At 33.4% G+C, this 18,973-nt stretch overlaps 2 protein-coding genes across 2 annotated transcripts in view; one reads left to right on the top strand and one right to left on the bottom strand.

Moving 5' to 3' along the window:
- Positions 1 to 94: 94 nt before the first annotated feature.
- Positions 95 to 15,629, bottom strand: LOC100878669 (putative peptidoglycan muropeptide transporter SLC46). The gene is made up of 6 exons (XM_003702968.3): positions 14,405 to 15,629; positions 6,047 to 6,148; positions 3,865 to 4,002; positions 3,185 to 3,268; positions 2,221 to 2,377; positions 95 to 1,140 (listed from the first exon to the last, which is right to left on the bottom strand). Exons 1-6 carry the CDS (start codon positions 15,372 to 15,374, stop codon positions 951 to 953), a joined length of 1,641 nt encoding a protein of 546 aa, XP_003703016.1. The 5' UTR covers positions 15,375 to 15,629; the 3' UTR covers positions 95 to 950.
- The window catches only part of PIG-F (phosphatidylinositol glycan anchor biosynthesis class F), a 31,859-nt gene continuing 15,262 nt past the window's right edge, over positions 2,377 to 18,973 (top strand). Inside the window, exon 1 of the mRNA XM_076533558.1 lies at positions 2,377 to 2,644. The gene's annotated coding sequence lies outside the window, so the exon portion shown is untranslated. The remainder of the gene's footprint in view (positions 2,645 to 18,973) is intronic.

The raw sequence follows: 18,973 nt of genomic DNA, 5'->3' as shown, positions 1-18,973 counted from the left end.
ATAATCGAATATCTGGGTTAATCATATCACTTTTTTCATTTCATACATACATCATTTATTATATAGAAATTCAATGGAATAGTCAATGCTACAATTGATTGTTTCAGTAAACTTTATTTACTTTCTAAATACAAAACTATTGTACTATATCACAATAAGCTATAGCGCGTGTACGGAAAATGATGCAGGTTCTTAATGTAAATACTAATCAATAAAAACGTATAACAGATCGGTCAATTTTTTCTCACGAAAAACGTGGTACTGTCTTTTGTTATAATACTTGCATTCACTTAAGAATATCGAACACAAGATAAAACCCATATCTCGGTTATCTAACAGTAACGCAACGTTACGTTTTTGTAACATTTTTCATTTTGCCTATTTCTTTTCCATTAACATTGATGATCGGAAAAAATATGTGCAAGTAATGTCCGTAATACTGATACAAATGAACAGATCTCTGTTCCATTTTATTTATCGTTACTATTGTTTATTAAGTACCGGAAACTGCTTGTACTGGAATTTGATATAAAGAATAGCTTTGATGAATCGCTATTACTATAAATATTTTTGATTATCTGTTCTCATAATTGTAATTGAATTATTTTATTCTCATGTTGAAGGAGTGCGTAATTGCACTACACAGGATCGACTTCCAAAAGTAAGTATATCATGTAACATTTTTTAAAGACAAATTGTTAAAATGAATTTACTTTCACTTGAGAGTTTTTCAATGTACTCTGTATTTGAATAATCATGTTTGAGCATTGTCATGTTAAATAAAAGATATAAGCATCTTTTGGATTGTCAACGCGAAGGTATTTTGTCGTATGTCATTTTTTGGGAAGATTCTTTAGATTGTACAAGAGCATGTTCGTAAGTTATTTCAGCGCAAAGTTATTAAATGATAATTCTTTCTTATGCATCACCGTTACGATTTAAGTTCTCATTTACAAATGATCAGATTCGAAGGCTGCGTTCGCGACACCGTTCATCGTAGGAACTTCCGTCTTCTTCTCGCCGGCAGTCTGCCATTTTTCAGTCTTCGAATCGTTTTCATCCGCTTCTTCGACCTTACTTTTCGCTTTCTTGTCTTCTTCCAATAGTTTACGATCTCTTCTGTGTTCCGTGTATAACCATCTGTTGATAAAGTTGGGGGATTAGTGTCGAGGTTAAGATTACATTTTTGGGGAAATTTTGGAGCACAGTCATATTCTGATTCTGGCTACATTTTGCAAACAAGATCATTTTTGGCAAAAGAAGATATCTGTGAAAATGAATTAAAAACTTTTACCATTCCAATGATGTTCTCTATATGACCGACGAGGCACAGTATAGTGAGTGAACTGTTTTGAACATATAATCCGTATCTTTAGACCCAGGAAATATATTTTAGACATCATAAAATCAATATTAATAAATATTTAGCATATTAATTAATAAAATCGATAATAATTGCATTTTTTTTTAAATTGAACAAGTGGCGCCATCTCTCCGACGAACAGGATGAACTACACACTTTTAAAACTGTAGTTTCGTTAGTTCCCGAGACTGTCACCAGATGGCGCAATGCTTCCGGTTCAATTCAAACATTATAGTTGATTTTAGATTTTAATTTACTATAATATGAATTGAATTAAATTGAAGTGCAAGATTAATTAATCTTTAATTTTTCTGGCTTTACTATTATCAATTTTAATTAGATTAATATTAATTGCGGTTAAGTTTCTGTAATATGGGTCGCCACCTGGCGGTGGAGGATGGGAACTAACTAAACTCCAGTTTCAAAAGTGTGTACTTCACCCTGTTCGCCGGAGAGATGGCGCTACTAGTTCTATTTTTTTTTAATTCAATTAATATTGATTTTATTGATTAATATGCTGTATATTCATTAAATATTTATTAATATTGATTTCATTGACCAATATGCTATATATTTATTAGTATTGATTTTATGCTGTCTATAATATACTCCTTGGATCTGTATCCTCAGAACAGTTCGCGCACTATACTCTACTTCATCGATGATATAAGAAATGTCATAAAAATGACAGTTTGTAAACAAAGTCGATACTGTTCAAGTGACTATTATTTGTTTTTTCAATAATAAGTTAAAGTTGTGTATAAGTGTGCTACCTAAACGACCTCCATAAGAAGAAGATATAGGAAGAGTAACAAAAAATTAAAACCGACGGTAAAAGCGGAAGTGGAAGAACTTACAAGAACGCGAAGACTGCCGGCATAGTCAGACAGGCGCCAACAATGAAGAATGTCCCCGGAAACGTTTTCATAGTGGCAGCGTAAATGGAACTGTACATAGGACCGTAAACGAGCGGCATCATGGACTCGCAAACACCAAACAACGAGTTCACCTTGCCTGCAAATAATAAGGAGAATTAGGCTACCGTGATATTGCCAACAGTTTCTTTTACCTTCAACCCTGTTTCCTGATTCTGCGAGTAGTTACGTAAAGATCGAATAACGGGGCTAATACACGGTTGGATAAAACGAACAGGAGAGAGAAAAAAGTGAAGAAAAAGGAATCACTGTTTACCAAATACGAACCTCGTTAAACTTAGGCGTACACGGAAACGCACGCGGAAGATTGGTTGGAAACGGTGTCGAAAGTACAATGGAATTAAAGGTACTTGAGAACACTATTTACTTGATAATGAGGCTTTTATTTAATTGCGGTGTCTTAAAGTAATTTATAGCTTCTATATTTTAATGTAGAATGTTTTAATTTATAAAGATTTAACATTGCAAAGTTTTGGTTTGGAAAATTCCAAATATAAAAGCTTTTAAATTCTCAAGTTTCTAAAGCTAATTTAAATGCACAGTTTGTGTAAATTGTAACATGAGAAGGGAAGTGATTCGACCATCATTCCCGTTTTTGCAGAAAGTCTTTTACGCATTGCGAGGTTAGCCAACTCCATAAATAAAAAACCAAACTTTTTACCTTGATATTTTCTTTTATCATCGATACGATTAAACGTTCCTTTCACAATTACATTGTTTTTTCTCTAGTCTATCATCGAGTTATATAAGTCGATATTTTGCTAATTACATAAACATGGAGGCACGGCCGTAACGGTACGCGCTACGCGTTTCTCAAAAAAAAAGTTGTTTCGCAGTGTCATTCTGCAATATGTAGTCGATAAATAAAGCACATTTGCATTCTTACCGAGCTCGTCGGTGGCCACCAGTTTCGATGCTATCGATCTCATTGCTATAAAGGATGTTCCATTCACGATTTCTACGATGGCGGCTGAAACATAATCGCGGAAGTTAATTTATTTTCTTGATGAATTTTTTGATGAATTATATTTCTTTCTTGATAAATTTTTTTATGAGTTATATTTTCTTTCTTGATAAATTTTTTTGAATTATATTTTTTTCTTGATGAATTTTTTTGATAAATTATATTTCTTTCTTGATGAATTTTTTTGATTAATTATATTTCTTCCTTGATGTATTTTTTTGATTAATTATATTTCTTTCTTGATGAATTTTTTTGATTAATTATATTTCTTCCTTGATGAATTTTTTTTATTAATTATATTTCTTTCTTGATGAATTTTTTTGATGAATTATATTTCTTTCTTGATAAATTTTTTGATTAATTATATTTCTTTCTTGATAAAGTTTTTTGAATTATATTTTTTTCTTGATGAATTTTTTTGATAAATTATATTTCTTTCTTGATAAATTTTTTTATGAATCATATTTTCTTTCTTGATGAATTTTTTTGATTAATTACATTTCTTTCTTGATGAATTTTTTGATAAATTATATTTCTTCCTTGATAAATTTTTTTATGAATTATATTTATGTCTTAATAAATGATATCACAATTTATTTTACCTAAATAAATCATCCAATCGGTGGTAGCGAACGCATAAACGAAACCGGCTAATATTTTACTCATCGAACTCATGATTCCAACGATAGCATCATCGATCTTGAGGATGTGACTGAACACGCCGACAGATATTGCAGTTCCTGAAATAATTATCTTTGTTAACGTTGCCTTTCACTCATGGACCCGCGATTTGCACGGGAGTTGAGAAATCTAGGATAATTGTTGGTAATCTTACTCGTTGTATAACTCAGCATTTTTTATTCGAAGATGATCAATCATACTGAAGGACGTGAGATTGTGGATGAACTCGAATTTGTAAACCTTGTTTCTCAATTCCCGCCATTTTTTATCAGTCGAAAATTTCGATAGCTTGATGTGAAAATTAATTTTAGTGAGATGTTGGATGAAGATGATCTCAGATGAACCTTGTTTTTTAATGAATTCCCGCCATTTTTTATCGGTCGATAATTTTTATAATTATAGCTCGATTTGAAGATCATTTTTGAAGACTTGAAATTGTGAAACAACCTCAAATTTGTGAAATCAAATTTCTTAATGAATTCCCGCCATTTTTTGTCAGTCGAAAATTTTGTCTGACAATTATAGCTTCGAAGATCAATTTTAAATACGTGAGATTGTGGACGAAGACGAACTTCTGTATGACCACGCGCCATTTTTTGATCGATCGAAGGTTTCGGACCAAAATGGCCGACAGTTCCGGTCGACAGCGATTACCATTCGTTATATAACCGGTTCCGGTTGCTTTCGTAGTTCAATTGTGCAAAAAAGTGCTCGTTGAATCGTGCGAGGTTCGATTGCGGTTTTATCGAGGTCTTTTTGGTAAAGAGAAATATAATAATTTGCGAAAGAGTGTAAATAGCAGTAAGCTGTTCATTGAAGACATTAAAGATTTCTTCACATTTGTAATCGATAATAAAAAATGTTTGAAGTACAATTTCTGTAAAATTCTTTATTACATACAATTATATTTAAGTTACCTTTACCTCATAAATATATAAAAATTTATTTTTAAGTTTTCTATAGAAGATTTACTTAAAGACATAAAACTAAAGTACATAAAAATTAAAGTACATAAAAATTCTTAGCTATCAGTGTCAGAAAAAATATATTATAGTAACTGACATATGTATTTTGTGATATTTTTATAATATTCTGCTTTACTGGCAGATGGTTTTATTGCCTCAAGCGTCATAATTTGCTACAAAAAGCTACAATTTGCAAAAAACAGTAGCAAGAACAAATCTATTGCTTATAAAGACTTTTACTCCATATAAGGAATTTTGCAGAAGGTATTTTGTAACAGTGAATGGTGCACTCTCCTGAACGTCGCTGATTTATCACGAACGTATACGAGAAACCTTCAATCAACTGAAAGCATGTAATAACAGTGAAGAAACAGTGATTTAGAAAGAGGTAATTCAAGGGGATTCGCAGTACATTGTTGCACGTTATGCATCGTTGTAAATAGAAACAAGATACAATCATCTCTGCGTTCGATTGCAAGCAACATTTCCGTTGTGTGCCGTGGAAAAAAGAAGCAGCGAGGAATTGAATTTCATTATGGAAATCGATGGAATCGCGTTTCTACACGTGATCGATGACACTTCCTGATTATTACACGTTTATGCTCTTAGGTGGACAGAAAGTGGGGAAAATGAGGCATCGTGTGATGAATAATGCAGTGGAAAATGACACAAAATACCACCCTTAAGGATTTTATGTAAACGTAATACGTAACTGAATAAAAATAATTTTATTGTGACAAAATTTTATTTAACCCTCCATTTTGTGTTTGTGACATTCATTTACATTTTTTCAAGAATATTGAACTATTAATTCAGAAGATATCTGAATATATTCAAAATGGAACACTAAAGAGTATTTGTGTAAATCATAATTTACAACGACTTTATTACAAAAGGAGTTTGCATAATGCTATCAATTATCCATGATTAAACAGATAATAAATATAGACGAGGTATATTGTTTAGAGTGTATAGAAAATGTGTATATTCGCATAAATATTCGCAGTCTAATTATAACTTATGTAAGTCATTATTTAGAGAACCTTGAAATAGCTGTATTATCTCGAGTTATCTTTAAATCTTGAAAACTTGAGATAGATCAGTTGCAAGGATATAAAGAAATTGTTTCTTTACTTACCGATTAAATTCGTTACCATTGCGAACGTGGTGAACATGCTGAACATCACTTCGTTCCAGTGGTACCTGTATCTCGTGTAGAGGTACATCACTGCCATTTCACCTGAAACATTTTCATTAAATTTCTAATTTCATTTACTATTATTCGACGCAAGATGGCTGCGATAACAACAATTTTTTTATAAGTTTGTATTTTCTCAAGTTTGTAGATTTTTGAACTTTAAAGGGGTGAATTCTGAAATTTTCGAAATTGCAACATTTTGTGATCATTAAATTTGTCAAATTTAATTCCTTAGAGTTTTAGTTTCTAGAATTATTGAATTTTCTAGTTTTCAAGTTGGTGAATTTTTTTAATTTTCAAGTTTCACTGATTTGAGAATTCTTTAATTTTCTAGGGTTTCTAGATTCCCTAGATTTCTCTAACTTTCGAGTTCTTTAATTACCCCAGGTCCTACATTTCTTAGAATACAAAAATTTCCAAATCCTCTAATTAGTCGAATTCCTTAGATTTTTCAAAGTTTCGGATTTTCTAATTAACTTAAGTCTCACATCCCTAGATTACAAAAATTTCCAAATCCTCTAATTAGTCGAATTCCCTAGATTTTTCAAAGTTTCAGATTTTCTAATTAATTTAGGCCTTACATCCCTAGATTTCAAAAATTTCCAAATCCTCTAATTAGTCGAATTCCCTAGATTTTTCAAAGTTTCAGATTTTCTAATTAACTTAGGCCTTACATCCCTAGATTTCAAAAATTTCCAAATCCTCTAATTAGTCGAATTCCCCAGATTTGTCAAAGTTTCAGATTTTCTAATTAACTTATGTCTCACACCTAATCAACAAAGTCTCCAACTTCTTAATTTTCCTAATTCAAAAATTATCTACTTTTCCCCCCAATTAATTTATAAGAAGAATCCAGGGAAAATCTAACCTAATTCTCTCACTCTTGCTCCCATCTAACCAGACCGTTCCAGCATATTTTGTACATCTGGATCACAATCGACCCCACCAACACTCGAACAAAACAATCCACCTAAAAAATTAGCTACGAAACTTTCAGATATCCCACACCAGTTATAGTCCTTGATATCAATCAATAATTTCGAGAGTAACAATGTGAATAGCTTCGAAGAAGAACACGAAGAGGAACGATTATTTCATTCATTTCAAATTACAATCGCAATCTAAATTGCAACCTTTGCGAATCTCGAGTTGCGATGTTTGAAATCCATGTGGGTGGAACAATTCCGTCTATAAACAGCATGAAAGATCATGGTCAAAACGTTTTTCAGAATTGCCCTACCTCCCGTTTAACCTTATTTGAACAATGTTGCTTCACGATCCGTACCAGCTTTCGAATTCAACTCGAAAAACACGCAGATCTCGGCATTATCTTGTACATGATCGAAAATAATTATCGGCTTTCAAGATGAACATGAAAAACGTGCAACGATGCTCGTGACGTTAGCCGGTAATATTCCTCCAGTTTTTCAATGTGTTAATAGCGATTAATCCAAATAGTTTTGTAATCCTCGAAGTGACTCGGAAATGTTAGAAATCCCTGTCGTTCAATAAACGACGCAATTTTCAACGTGACAGTTATACTTTGCATGAGAACTGACAAAAGGAATACGGTCCCTGCACGTTGTTTACAAGTCCTGAAAATTACAGCTGTCGAGGGATGTTTAAAAACGATGACTTTACAATTTTTAGTTATTTAAGTATATCTTGGAATAATGCATTTTTTGTGAGAATTTTTTTTCAGGTAGATAAAACTTGACGATAGGGACTGATATTATTTTTTACTTCTTTATAAATGTACGAGATAAATAGTAGACCTACCATGTTACCCATATGTGGACGCTTAAGTTTTCATATAAATTTCATATAAATCAAGAATTTTTATATTAGAAGAATTCTTATGTTACAAGAATTAGAAGCGTTAATATAACTACTTAGAACTGTGAACAATAAATACAACAAAATATTGTGAAACTATTTGACAAGATTTATAAAGAATAAAAATATCAATAAAATTGTCAGCAGCCTCAAAATGGCAGTCAGCGTATTAAATTTTTTAATTCAGCCCCTCAGGTTATGTTTGCAAACTAAATTTTTATTAACAGACCTTTCCTATATTATTCACCAATTAAATTCATGAAATCTTAGTAAAATTGCTTACAGAAAAAAGAGAGAAGTGTAAACAGAAAGAAAATCAAAGGAGACTGCAGTAAACTCAAAATGGCGTCCTAGCGACGTAGAGTTAGTTACCCTACAATCATAAGTATATTGAAATACTTGTATATGTAGATCGGAATTTCTGAAACAGTTTAATGAAAGAACGATAGTTAAACGAAGAAACGATTTGATAATAGCCCGGATCATGTAGAGAACGATTAAACGGATGACTTGATGAACGAACTTGTTGTGTAACGCCGTGTGTATCCTTATGTAATGACGGCTAATAACACATCGAAATTGCTGTGAATGAATTCGTGCGCTCTATACGTTTCACAGTAATAAAACTATTGGGATTGTTCTTGCAATTAGGAAATACCGTGTCTGATTTATTACTGCATTGACCCTCTGGGAAATCGTGACCTAGGCCTAGAAAATGTACGATGAGGTTTGGATTAGAAGTTCTTCGAGGAAGAAACGTTGGAATGAAATGAACATATAAAATGAAGAATATAAAATGGAGAATATGTAATGAATATTTAAAATGAAGAATATATAATGAATATTTAAAATGAAGAATATAAAATGGACATATGATGTGAAGTATATAAAATGGACACATGATATGAAGTATATAAAATGGACATATGAAATGAAGAATATTAAATGAACACATGATATGAAGTATATAAAATGGACATATGAAATGAAGAATATAAAATGGACATATGATATGAAAAATATAAAATGGACATATGAAATGAAGAATATAAAATGAACACATGATATGAAGTATATAAAATAGACATATGAAATGAAGAATATAAAATGGACACATGATATGAAGAATATAAAATGGACACGTGACATGAAGAATATAAAATGAACATATGAAATGAAGAATATAAAATGAACACATGATATGAAGTATATAAAATAGACATATGAAATGAAGAGTATAAGATGGACACATGATATGAAGAATATAAAATGGACACGTGATATGAAGTATATAAAATGGACATATGAAATGAAGAATATAAAATGGACACGTGATATGAAGAATATAAAATGAACATATGAAGTGAAGAATATAAAATGAACACATGATGTGAAGTATATAAAATGGACATATGAAATGAAGAATATAAAATGGACACATGATATGAAGTATATAAAGTGAACATATGAAATGAAAAATATAAAATGGACGCATGATATGAAGTATATAAAGTGAACATATGAAATGAAAAATATAAAATTGATGTATGAAATAAATGTATAAAATGAAGAGTATAAATGGATATACAAAATGAATGTATAAAATGAAGAAAGTGAAATCAAATTTGAAATGTTCCTTTTCAGTAGGTATACATTGCAAGTTTAACAGGACCTCAATTTTAAATATTTATACTTTACAATGCTACACTTAATACTACAGAATTTAACATTTATTCTGATTCTTTTGCATTAATACATTTATGCATTTATATATGTGTAACATTTTAATATATGAAAAAATAAAGTGTAAAATATATGGTACACACAGAAAAACGAAATAAATAATTTAAATTATATGTATAGAATATAGTATTCGAAATATGTATATGTACATTTCATACATGTATACAAAATGTACACGTTAAATGTACAATTAGTATTTTGTAATTTTTACGTACATGTTAAATGTACAATATACATATAATATGAGTTAAGATATTTTAAATCATTCAATGAGAGAAAATATTTGACAAAATCGTATATTAAATATCCACTATCTGTTTTATCTTAGCTCGATGTATTAAACAATTTGAACCCTTCAAATCACCAGAACTAGATTTATTTCCGACGGTCAAAGATCTGAAATTACATCAAAGTACTTAAGTAATCAGACCGTATTAGCACACGTACGCACAGAATCTAGCTCTAAATAGGTGCACTGACTTCGCACGTGTAATAACGGTATTGTCATTCATTTGCAAGCTTGGTAAAATTAAAAATTCTTGTGTACTATTATTTTCACACATGGTACCGAAAATTGTTTACCTTCATTGTTGGATTGCGTTACTGGTTAGGTTAGATTAGGTTACTGGTTACTGTGTTGAATTTTTGTTAAATTACTGATATTTACCAAATGTATTAAGTCAGTGATATTCATCAGATATATGAATGTATAAATTCTTGATGTTCATCAATTGTATTTAATTTCTAATGTTCACTAGATATATTAAATTTTTGGTGTCCATCAATTATATTAAATTTCTGATATTCATCAGTTGTATTAAATTTCTGATGCTCATCAGTTACATTAAATTTTTGGTGTCCATCAATTATATTAAATTTCTAATGTTCATCAGTTGTATTAAATTTCTGATGTTCATCAGTTACATTAAATTCTTGGTGTCCATCAATTATATTAAATTTCTAACACTCATCACATATATTGAAACAGCGATATTCATTAGTTACATTAAATTCTTAGTGTCCATCAATTATACTAAATTTCTGACGTCCATCAGTTGTATTAAATTTCTGATATTCATCAGTTATATTACATTGTTGGTGTCCGTCAATTACATCCAATTTCTGATATCCATCAGCTACATCAAATTCTTGGTACTCAATCACATTAAATATCTGATATGCACATAATTACGTACATTCACATCACCAACATCTACCAAAATATTAATCGTGTCAATGATCAGCACAACAACAAACAAACGATCCAAACAGAACACAAAAGAAAAACGCGCAGAGAAATCGCCCATTACGCAACGCTAACAAGGACTTGATTAATGGCTCCAGGATTCGCGTTTCAACAGTAAACAAAGTTCATCGACTATCGAGTGTCATTTTCTGAACAAATCCGTTTGAATGACTGGAAATCATCAAATGACCAAATAATTGAAAATCATCAAATGACCAAATAATTAGAAATCATCAAATGATCAAATAATTGAAATTCATCAAATGATCAAATAATTAGAAATTATCAAATGATCAAATAATTAGGAATCATCAAACAACCAAATAATTAAAAATCACCAAACAACCAAATAATTATAAATGAAAGAAATGATCGACCAATGTCTCTCAATCTGTGTATTCATAATTGCAATCAATACCACGAACAACTTTCACCCCATTTAATAAACATGCTTACACGCGCGAACCAATGTCGAAGGAGGGTAACTTGATCGAATTAACGGCTACGCTTGATTTAATTAGCGTAAGCCAATTGTACCAGCCAATTACACAATGTTTCGGATGATTGGTATTAATATGCCTCACTCGCATGCTCCCTGTATTTACCGGCAAATTAACTGCTCTGCCATTCTCGAATTAACTTCCAGACTTCATTTAAGTTCTGCTTTGTTCTTTGAATTAAATTAAATTTTTTATTATCGAGATTTGTTGAGTCATTGGAAAATTTTGTTGCTAATTTATTATTTATATTTTTTGGCAGATTATATGAGAGGTTGTTGGCTTGTTTAATATTTAGAATTCTTTGAGTATGATTTTTGAATTTGTATATAATTTAAAATTTATAAACGTTCGTATTTAAAATTTGCACATTCTCATATATGCTAACATGTTTCAAATTAAAAAGTGTTCATATTTAAAATTTGTATATTTTCATATATACTAACATGATTCAAACTAAAAAATTTTAAATACAAATTTACAAAAGTTCATACATAAAATTTGCAGATTTTCAAATCTGCTACCATGATTCAAACTAAAAAATTTTAAATATAAATTTACAAAAGTTCATATGTATAAAATTTGCAGATTTTCAAATCTGCTACCATGATTCAAACTAAAAATTTTTCAATACAAATTTACAAAAGTTCATATGTATAAAATTTGCAAATTTTCAAATGTACAATCTTCAAAATTTCAAATATATAAACTTAGAATATCCGAACTTTTCAGAGAAATAATTCGAAGATAGACAATAGAGTATCCAATTAAATTCCTACATGCTCGCATAATGTTCTCGGTTACAGTGGTTTGAAGGAAACGTAAGACGATACCACGAACTAGCGACGTGAAGATTAAGAAATAGAAAATTTTCGCAAAATATCCACGAACACCTAATTATTAGGCTCTCAAAATCAGGAAGAAGGCCATTATACGAAATTGTTATAAGCAGCATGATTACTCGCGACGATCTTTGCAGTTGGTATCAAGGGAATAAAGACGTAACGAAACATTATAATGTCCGGCGTATTAGCGGTCTAATTAAATTATGACAAGGACAGCTGCCTTGAATTCCCTGTTGCAATAAGAATTCGCGATGCGCTAATAATCCGTAATCAACGGATGCAACTGCATTGTCGTTCGAGATTAGCATCTCGGTTATTTAGAGAAAATTGAGGACACTAACAGCTGAATTATTGTTCCTTCGAGCAAAACGAAAAAGAATTCAATTTTCACTGTTGGATATTGCAGGATGTTTCTTTAGGAGTTTATCAAATATTTCATTTTGAAATCTTGTTTATTCTTTGCAGGTAAAAATATTCTTATCGCGGAATAATTAGAAAATGTAACTCGTAATGAATATAGAGTGTTTCATAGCTAGTGTAAGTCCTATGGGCAGCTGACGTGATTCTGAATAAAATTTTCCTTTGCAAAAATGGGATTTGAAGCTCCGTTTTTGAATTATTAAGGAAAAACACGTACCAATCAGAGCGCGAGAATTGCGCATGCGCAGACGCGAGAGCGACGGCTTCGAGCAAATTCAAATTTCTGCATTAGAAAATTGGATACGTTAAAAAATTGATAAATTAAAAATATGTAGTTTGTTCATATGAAAATTCCTTACTATTCTTAAAATATAGAATTGTCCTACAAAATTATAATTTTGCAAATTCTTTCTAGTATATTTTTCACATCAGCACACAAAAATTGACCATTTCTACATACGCTTACCATTCCCGCTTTCCCATATTCAAAATACTGCAATTACCGATGGAAATCATGCACGGATTACCACAGCAATAGTAGCAAGATTAATGAGAGTTACGTGAAACTCTTCCCACTTTCATCTAAGCGTCGACAAAGTGAAACTTTCAGTTACCTAAAGACTGTATAATCGTGTCTGAACGTGCAGTCGATTCGTCAAAGCTATAAACTGTGAAAGTCGATGAAAATAAAAGTTGAAAAGTGGTGGAAGAGAAAAAAAGCACGCGATGATTCGTACGCAAACGAGTTGAAATTGTTTTTCTATATCATCGTTTGACCGTATTCAGTGGATTCAACGGAGCGAGGAAATAATTACTCGCGATAAGCTCCGTCGAAAGAGAAATCGAATACTGCAGCTGCACGAATAGAAAAAAATGTGTTCGCTGCTCGATAGCGTGCTATGAATACGATTTTATCACAGAAATTCTGGAATATTGAAAATTTGAGGATTTTTGGGATTCTGGGTATTTTGGGTATTTTGAGGATTTTGGGGATTTTGGGGATTCTGGAAATTTCGGGAATTCTGGGAATTCTGGGGATTTGGGGGATTTTGTGGATTTTAGGGATTTTGAGGATTTTGGGGATTCTGGGAATTCTGGGGATTTTGTGGATTTTAGGGATTTTGAGGATTTTGGAGATTTTAGGGATTTTGGGAATTCTGGGTATTTTGGAAATTCTGGAGATTTGGGGGATTTTAGGGAATTTGGAGATGTGGATACTTGAGAAGTTCTGAAACGTTTAAAATTTGTATGTATTGTAATAATAACATATTAAGCTAGATATCTAGTACCTAACCACTAGGCTACTACTACCGACCTCCCTCCCTCAATGTATCAATTTCTAAACCAGAATTTCCACTGTACTATTAATAAAACATATCACTATCAAAACTATCTTTCCACATTTTATATTAAATATTCCATACCATACTTAAATAGTAATCTCTAATCCCCATGACATATCAAGCATGTCATCTAAAGAATGTAAACAGAACCCAAACCACTTAGATGCATGTAAAGTCGACAAGTAGGCAGACAAATATCCAAACACGTAGCTAGAAGCACGACTTCTTTCACTTCTAGTAACTTGATCCTTTCGACTATTAGATTACCAGACTACCTAGCCTGGTTCTGGCTACCAGATTTCTTGAGTTGTCTCCTATACGCATCCTGAACCTACCAAAGTCTTGAAGAAGAAACAGTACACACTTACCATACAGCGGACCGATCACAACCATAACAACGACCATAAGCACCATCACCCTCTTCTGCCTGTTATTCTGTCCCTTCTTAAACGCCACCCGAAAAGTCTCCTTGATATGCTTGAACGCAAAGAAGTCCACTATCGCGCCACACAAGGACATCTTCTCCGTCTGTTTGAGCCTAACCCTGGGCGCCTCCTTGATCACCACGAGTCCATAAATGAACGTCAACACGTAACACAAGGTCGATATCCCAAAAACACCGTAAAATCCCAGTTTCAAGTACAATATCCCTGACAGCGCCATGCCGATGGGTACACCGAGCGACAAGAAAACATTAGCGGCACCGATCCGAAGCGTCCTCGACTCCACCGACGTGATCTCCGCGATGTAACTGAAAACACCCATGAACATGGTGAACCACCCGCCCATGAGCGACGGCCACAGAGCCTCGAGCACCCCGGTGCCCTCCATGGGCACCTCGTAAAAGAAATACGTGCACAGCAGCATGCTCACGCTGCTGAGGAACTCTCCGACGATGGGCAGCAGCATGCAGGGTTTCCTCAGACCCGTACGGTCGCTCCAGGCACCCATGAAGAGGATCAAGATGGTCGGCAGACCGCTGGTCAGAGCTGTTTTCCAGGTCTGCATGCCGGCGACCAGCTGCTGCACGGCTATCTCCTCGACTTCGTAGCCCGTCGTGTTCCTCATAGCCAGCGCGGTGCACACCTCGTCGGAGTAGGCCAGGTTCACCCTGCACGCCTTCTCCAGGTTCAGGTTCTGCGTCGCCAGGGAAGCTAGCATCGACGGGATCACGAAGCAGGCGATCATGGGTTCCACGGTGATGCTGCTGGTGAAGTAGGACCACTTCTGACGCAGGGTCATGGACTTCCACACGACGGCTTGCTCGGCCACCTGGGTGACCGGGTCACGCTTCTTCTCCGTCGTGTCCACCGCCCCGTTCGGGCTGGTCTTCGACATGTTGGTAGCTGGAATACTCGAGTGTGCGATGAAGTTTACTGTAGATCGTCCTATTCGGTCGCTGACATGATCGAGTGTGTGCAGAAGGTAGACTCAGGTCTTCAGGGATCTTCTACGACGTCATGCAGGGAATGTGTTCTGGGATGTTGTCCTAGATCTTCGGTTTGCAACTTCGTCGAATTTCAGCCGGTCCGCGAGAGACCGTCTGACCGTCTACTTCTGGCTAATGCACCATCGTACATTACGATACAGCGTGCTACCTCTTTCCCACCTTCTTCCTCTCGACCACCTCCTGTAACAGTTTTGCCTCCACCACTTCGTGTTCCCTCTATCTGGCCCCTCCGAGCCACGGAGGGTCCTCTCCACGTGCGGGGAGGTAGCCAAGGGTACATCCACCTAGCCTCTGAACTACTCTCGTTACTCGTCGAAACCTCGTCGACAGAAATTGTTTCTGCGATCACGTCTGACCGTCCACGCTTCCGGTTCCGCTCTTCGACGCTTTTCGGATCAAGGTTAACTTGTGTCGGTGAACGAGGATGCTTCGACCTTCTCTTGTCGTCCATTTTGTTTTCGATCGTTTGGTGAGGGATTTATGGGGACCGAAGTGCTTGAGCTGATGGAGATCTATGGGGATTTGGAAGCTTTAGAGTTGGGAGTTGGAGATTCTTGAGAATTTGGGAGGTTTGAGAGATGGGAATTTTGGGGAGTTTCTTGGGATTGGAGGTTTGGAATTTTGGGGATTTGGCGTTGGGGGATTTGAAGGTTGGAGGGTGATTGGGAATTTGGAAGATTTCAAATTTGAGGTTTGGGGGTTTGGGGAAATTGGGAAATGGAGAAATTGGGAATTGGGGAGATTGGGAATTGGGGAGATTGGGAATTGGGGAGATTGGGAATTGGGGAGATTGGGAATTGGGGAGATTGGAAATTGGAAAAATTGGGAATTAGGGAGATTGGGAATTGGGGAAATTGGGAATTGGGGAAATTAGAAATTGAGGAGATTGGAAATTGGAAAAATTGGGAATTGGGGAAATTGGGAATTGGGGAGACTGGGAATTGGGGAAATTGGGAATTGGGGAAATTGGGAATTGGGGAGATTGGGAATTGGGGAAATTGGGAATTGGGGAAATTGGGAATTGGGGAAATTAGAAATTGGGGAGATTGGAAATTGGAAAAATTGGGAATTAGGGAAATTGGGAATTGGGGAAATTGGGAATTGGGGAAATTGGGGATTGGGGAAATTAGAAATTGGGGAGATTGGAAATTGGAAAAATTGGGAATTGAGGAGATTGGAAATTGGGGAAATTGGGAATTGGGGAAATTGATAACTGGGGAAAGTAGAAATTTGAAAATTTAGAAATTTGGAAATTTAGGGACTTTGACGAATTTATTTCGGGGCTTTGAAGGTTCAAAAATTTGCAAATTTCAGAACTTACAATTTTTTTTTTTTTCACTCACCTAACCTCAACGATTAAGTTGCTTCTATCATTATCTCCCATAACAAAATGGTGGACGTACAGAAAACAAATTTTTACTTTTTTAAAATTAGAACTCTTGTCTCCCTAACTACAAGCTCTTTCGTGTCCAATTAATTCTCCCTAGAATATACCGAATTTTTCCTTACAAATTAAATGCAGAAATTTTATTGTAGAATGTATCGTATCTGTTTAGCATATTCTGTTTCGAATGTGAATAAATGTGGGTCAAGAAGAAACGTGTTTGTTTCTTTATTCGGTATACATCATCGCCTTGGACTTGTCAGGTAAACGTTTTTGTAATCTTAAATCTCGTACTCTATATAGTAACGTGTCTAGTGAAATCGTTCCGCAAATTAATAACATGAATTCTATGAACAACTTGGATTAGCTTTGCTAATTTTTTCCTTGAAACTATTTTGTCTTTTATCGTGAGTTTAACATTCACCGTTTGTGTTTTGTGTTCGTTGTGTGTTTTGTACGTTCTATGTGTGGCAATATAACATGTAGCTTGACAATATGTCAAATATATATTGTAATGTATTGTTATATAATTTTACATTTTGTTGTAATGTAATATAATACATTTTTAATATATATTTTGTTAAATGTATATGCAGTGTAACAGTATATTAAATTATACGAAGATGGCGATATAAGGAGAGTCTACTAGAATTATTATCTAAATACAAGGGTTGGGTCAATAATGAAGTTGAGGTAATAACTCAAATTTAATAAAACACACGAAATATTTTTACATATTTAAAAAAACAAATTAAAACTACAAATTTTGCAATATACTGAAATTATAATATATCATCAATCTGTGGAAAATATACAACGTCAATTTTAATATCAAGTATTTATTTCGATGTACTCAGCAAAAAATCCAAAATACAAAACAAGGTTTTCCCATCCATTACGTATTTCCTAAATTGTCTGCATTTATTTATTTTTCGTACATTCAATGTTAGTGTACTTCACCTTTTTGCAAAATATCGATAATTATTACGGGACTTACATTGAGTCACACTGATATTAACGACTAAAATCATCTGTACAAATAAAATATTATGTAAGGTAAATTCGTGTTATAATTAGCAAAAAATCGTTCATGTGATTATACGTACTTTAAAAGGCTTTTAAAGTAAACTCGATTGTTTATGATTAATTTTAAGATAGTTACAGATGTACGCTTTTTAGTAGCTGTTGAGTGTGACATAAAAACACTTCGTCCAAAGCTCACTTCATACGAGTAGTTCTTTTTATTCTTTTGGGTGTATGTGTTGTACTAGGTATTATTAAATGTATTAAAAATTAATTTAATTGTTAGGAAGTTCATGGAAGTAGGTGTGTAGGCAATATTTAGATTTGAAGAGTGACGCTATGGCAGCCATTGCTAATCGATATACTTCACAACAACAAAACAATTTTTCGATATGAGTATGGCAATTTTAAAAACTCTTGCTTCGACAGGTTATTAAAAATTATTAATATAACAATCCTTAAAAATTGTTAATATATAAAAACCTGCTGAGGGGTGAAGCTATGGCAGCCATTGCTAATCGATATATTTCACAACAACAAAACAATTTTTCAATATCTTGATAATTTTAAAAACTCTTGCTTCGACAGGTTATTAAAAATTGTTAATATAATAATCCTTAAAAATTGTTAATATATAAAATAATCACCTGCTGAAGGGTGAAGCTATGGCAGCCATTGCTAACCGATATATTTCACAACAACAAAACAATTTTTCAATATCATGGTAATTTTAAAAACTCTTGCTTCAGGTTATTAAAAATTGTTAATATAATAATCCTTAAAAATTGCTAATATATAAAAACCTGCTGAAGGGTGAAGCTCTGACAGCCATTACTACCAATACCTTTCAATAAAAAATGTGTTAATCTCAGAATAGTTAAAAATTAACTCTTACACAATTATTAGAATTATAAAATAAACCCATTCTGAAATTACAATCATCCTTATTACTCAATCGCAATACCTAAAATTACATGTTCTACAAGATGACACATCTACTCTTCTCGTTTCTTCCCAAATTGTACTTGCTCCATCATCTCAAACCCTAACGTGCCCCCATATTTCAACTAGCCTATATTT

This window comes from Megachile rotundata, chromosome 7 (assembly GCF_050947335.1).
Source record: "Megachile rotundata isolate GNS110a chromosome 7, iyMegRotu1, whole genome shotgun sequence".
In the NCBI taxonomy this organism is placed as follows: Eukaryota; Metazoa; Arthropoda; class Insecta; order Hymenoptera; family Megachilidae; genus Megachile; species Megachile rotundata.
Note: the sequence above shows the minus strand (reverse complement) of the source record. Positions and strands in the feature narration are given on the sequence as shown.

Bases quoted from the DNA above. Each gene is read 5' to 3' on its own strand.
- LOC100878669 (XM_003702968.3), bottom strand. From the start codon at position 15,374: ATGTCGAAGACCAGCCCGAACGGGGCGGTGGACACGACGGAGAAGAAG. The intron at 2,378-3,184 runs GTAAGAATGCAA...TATTATTTGCAG, and splicing joins GGTGGCCACCGACGAGCTCG to GCAAGGTGAACTCGTTGTTT. The intron at 1,141-2,220 runs GTAAGTTCTTCC...CTTTATCAACAG, and splicing joins CCGGCAGTCTTCGCGTTCTT to ATGGTTATACACGGAACACA.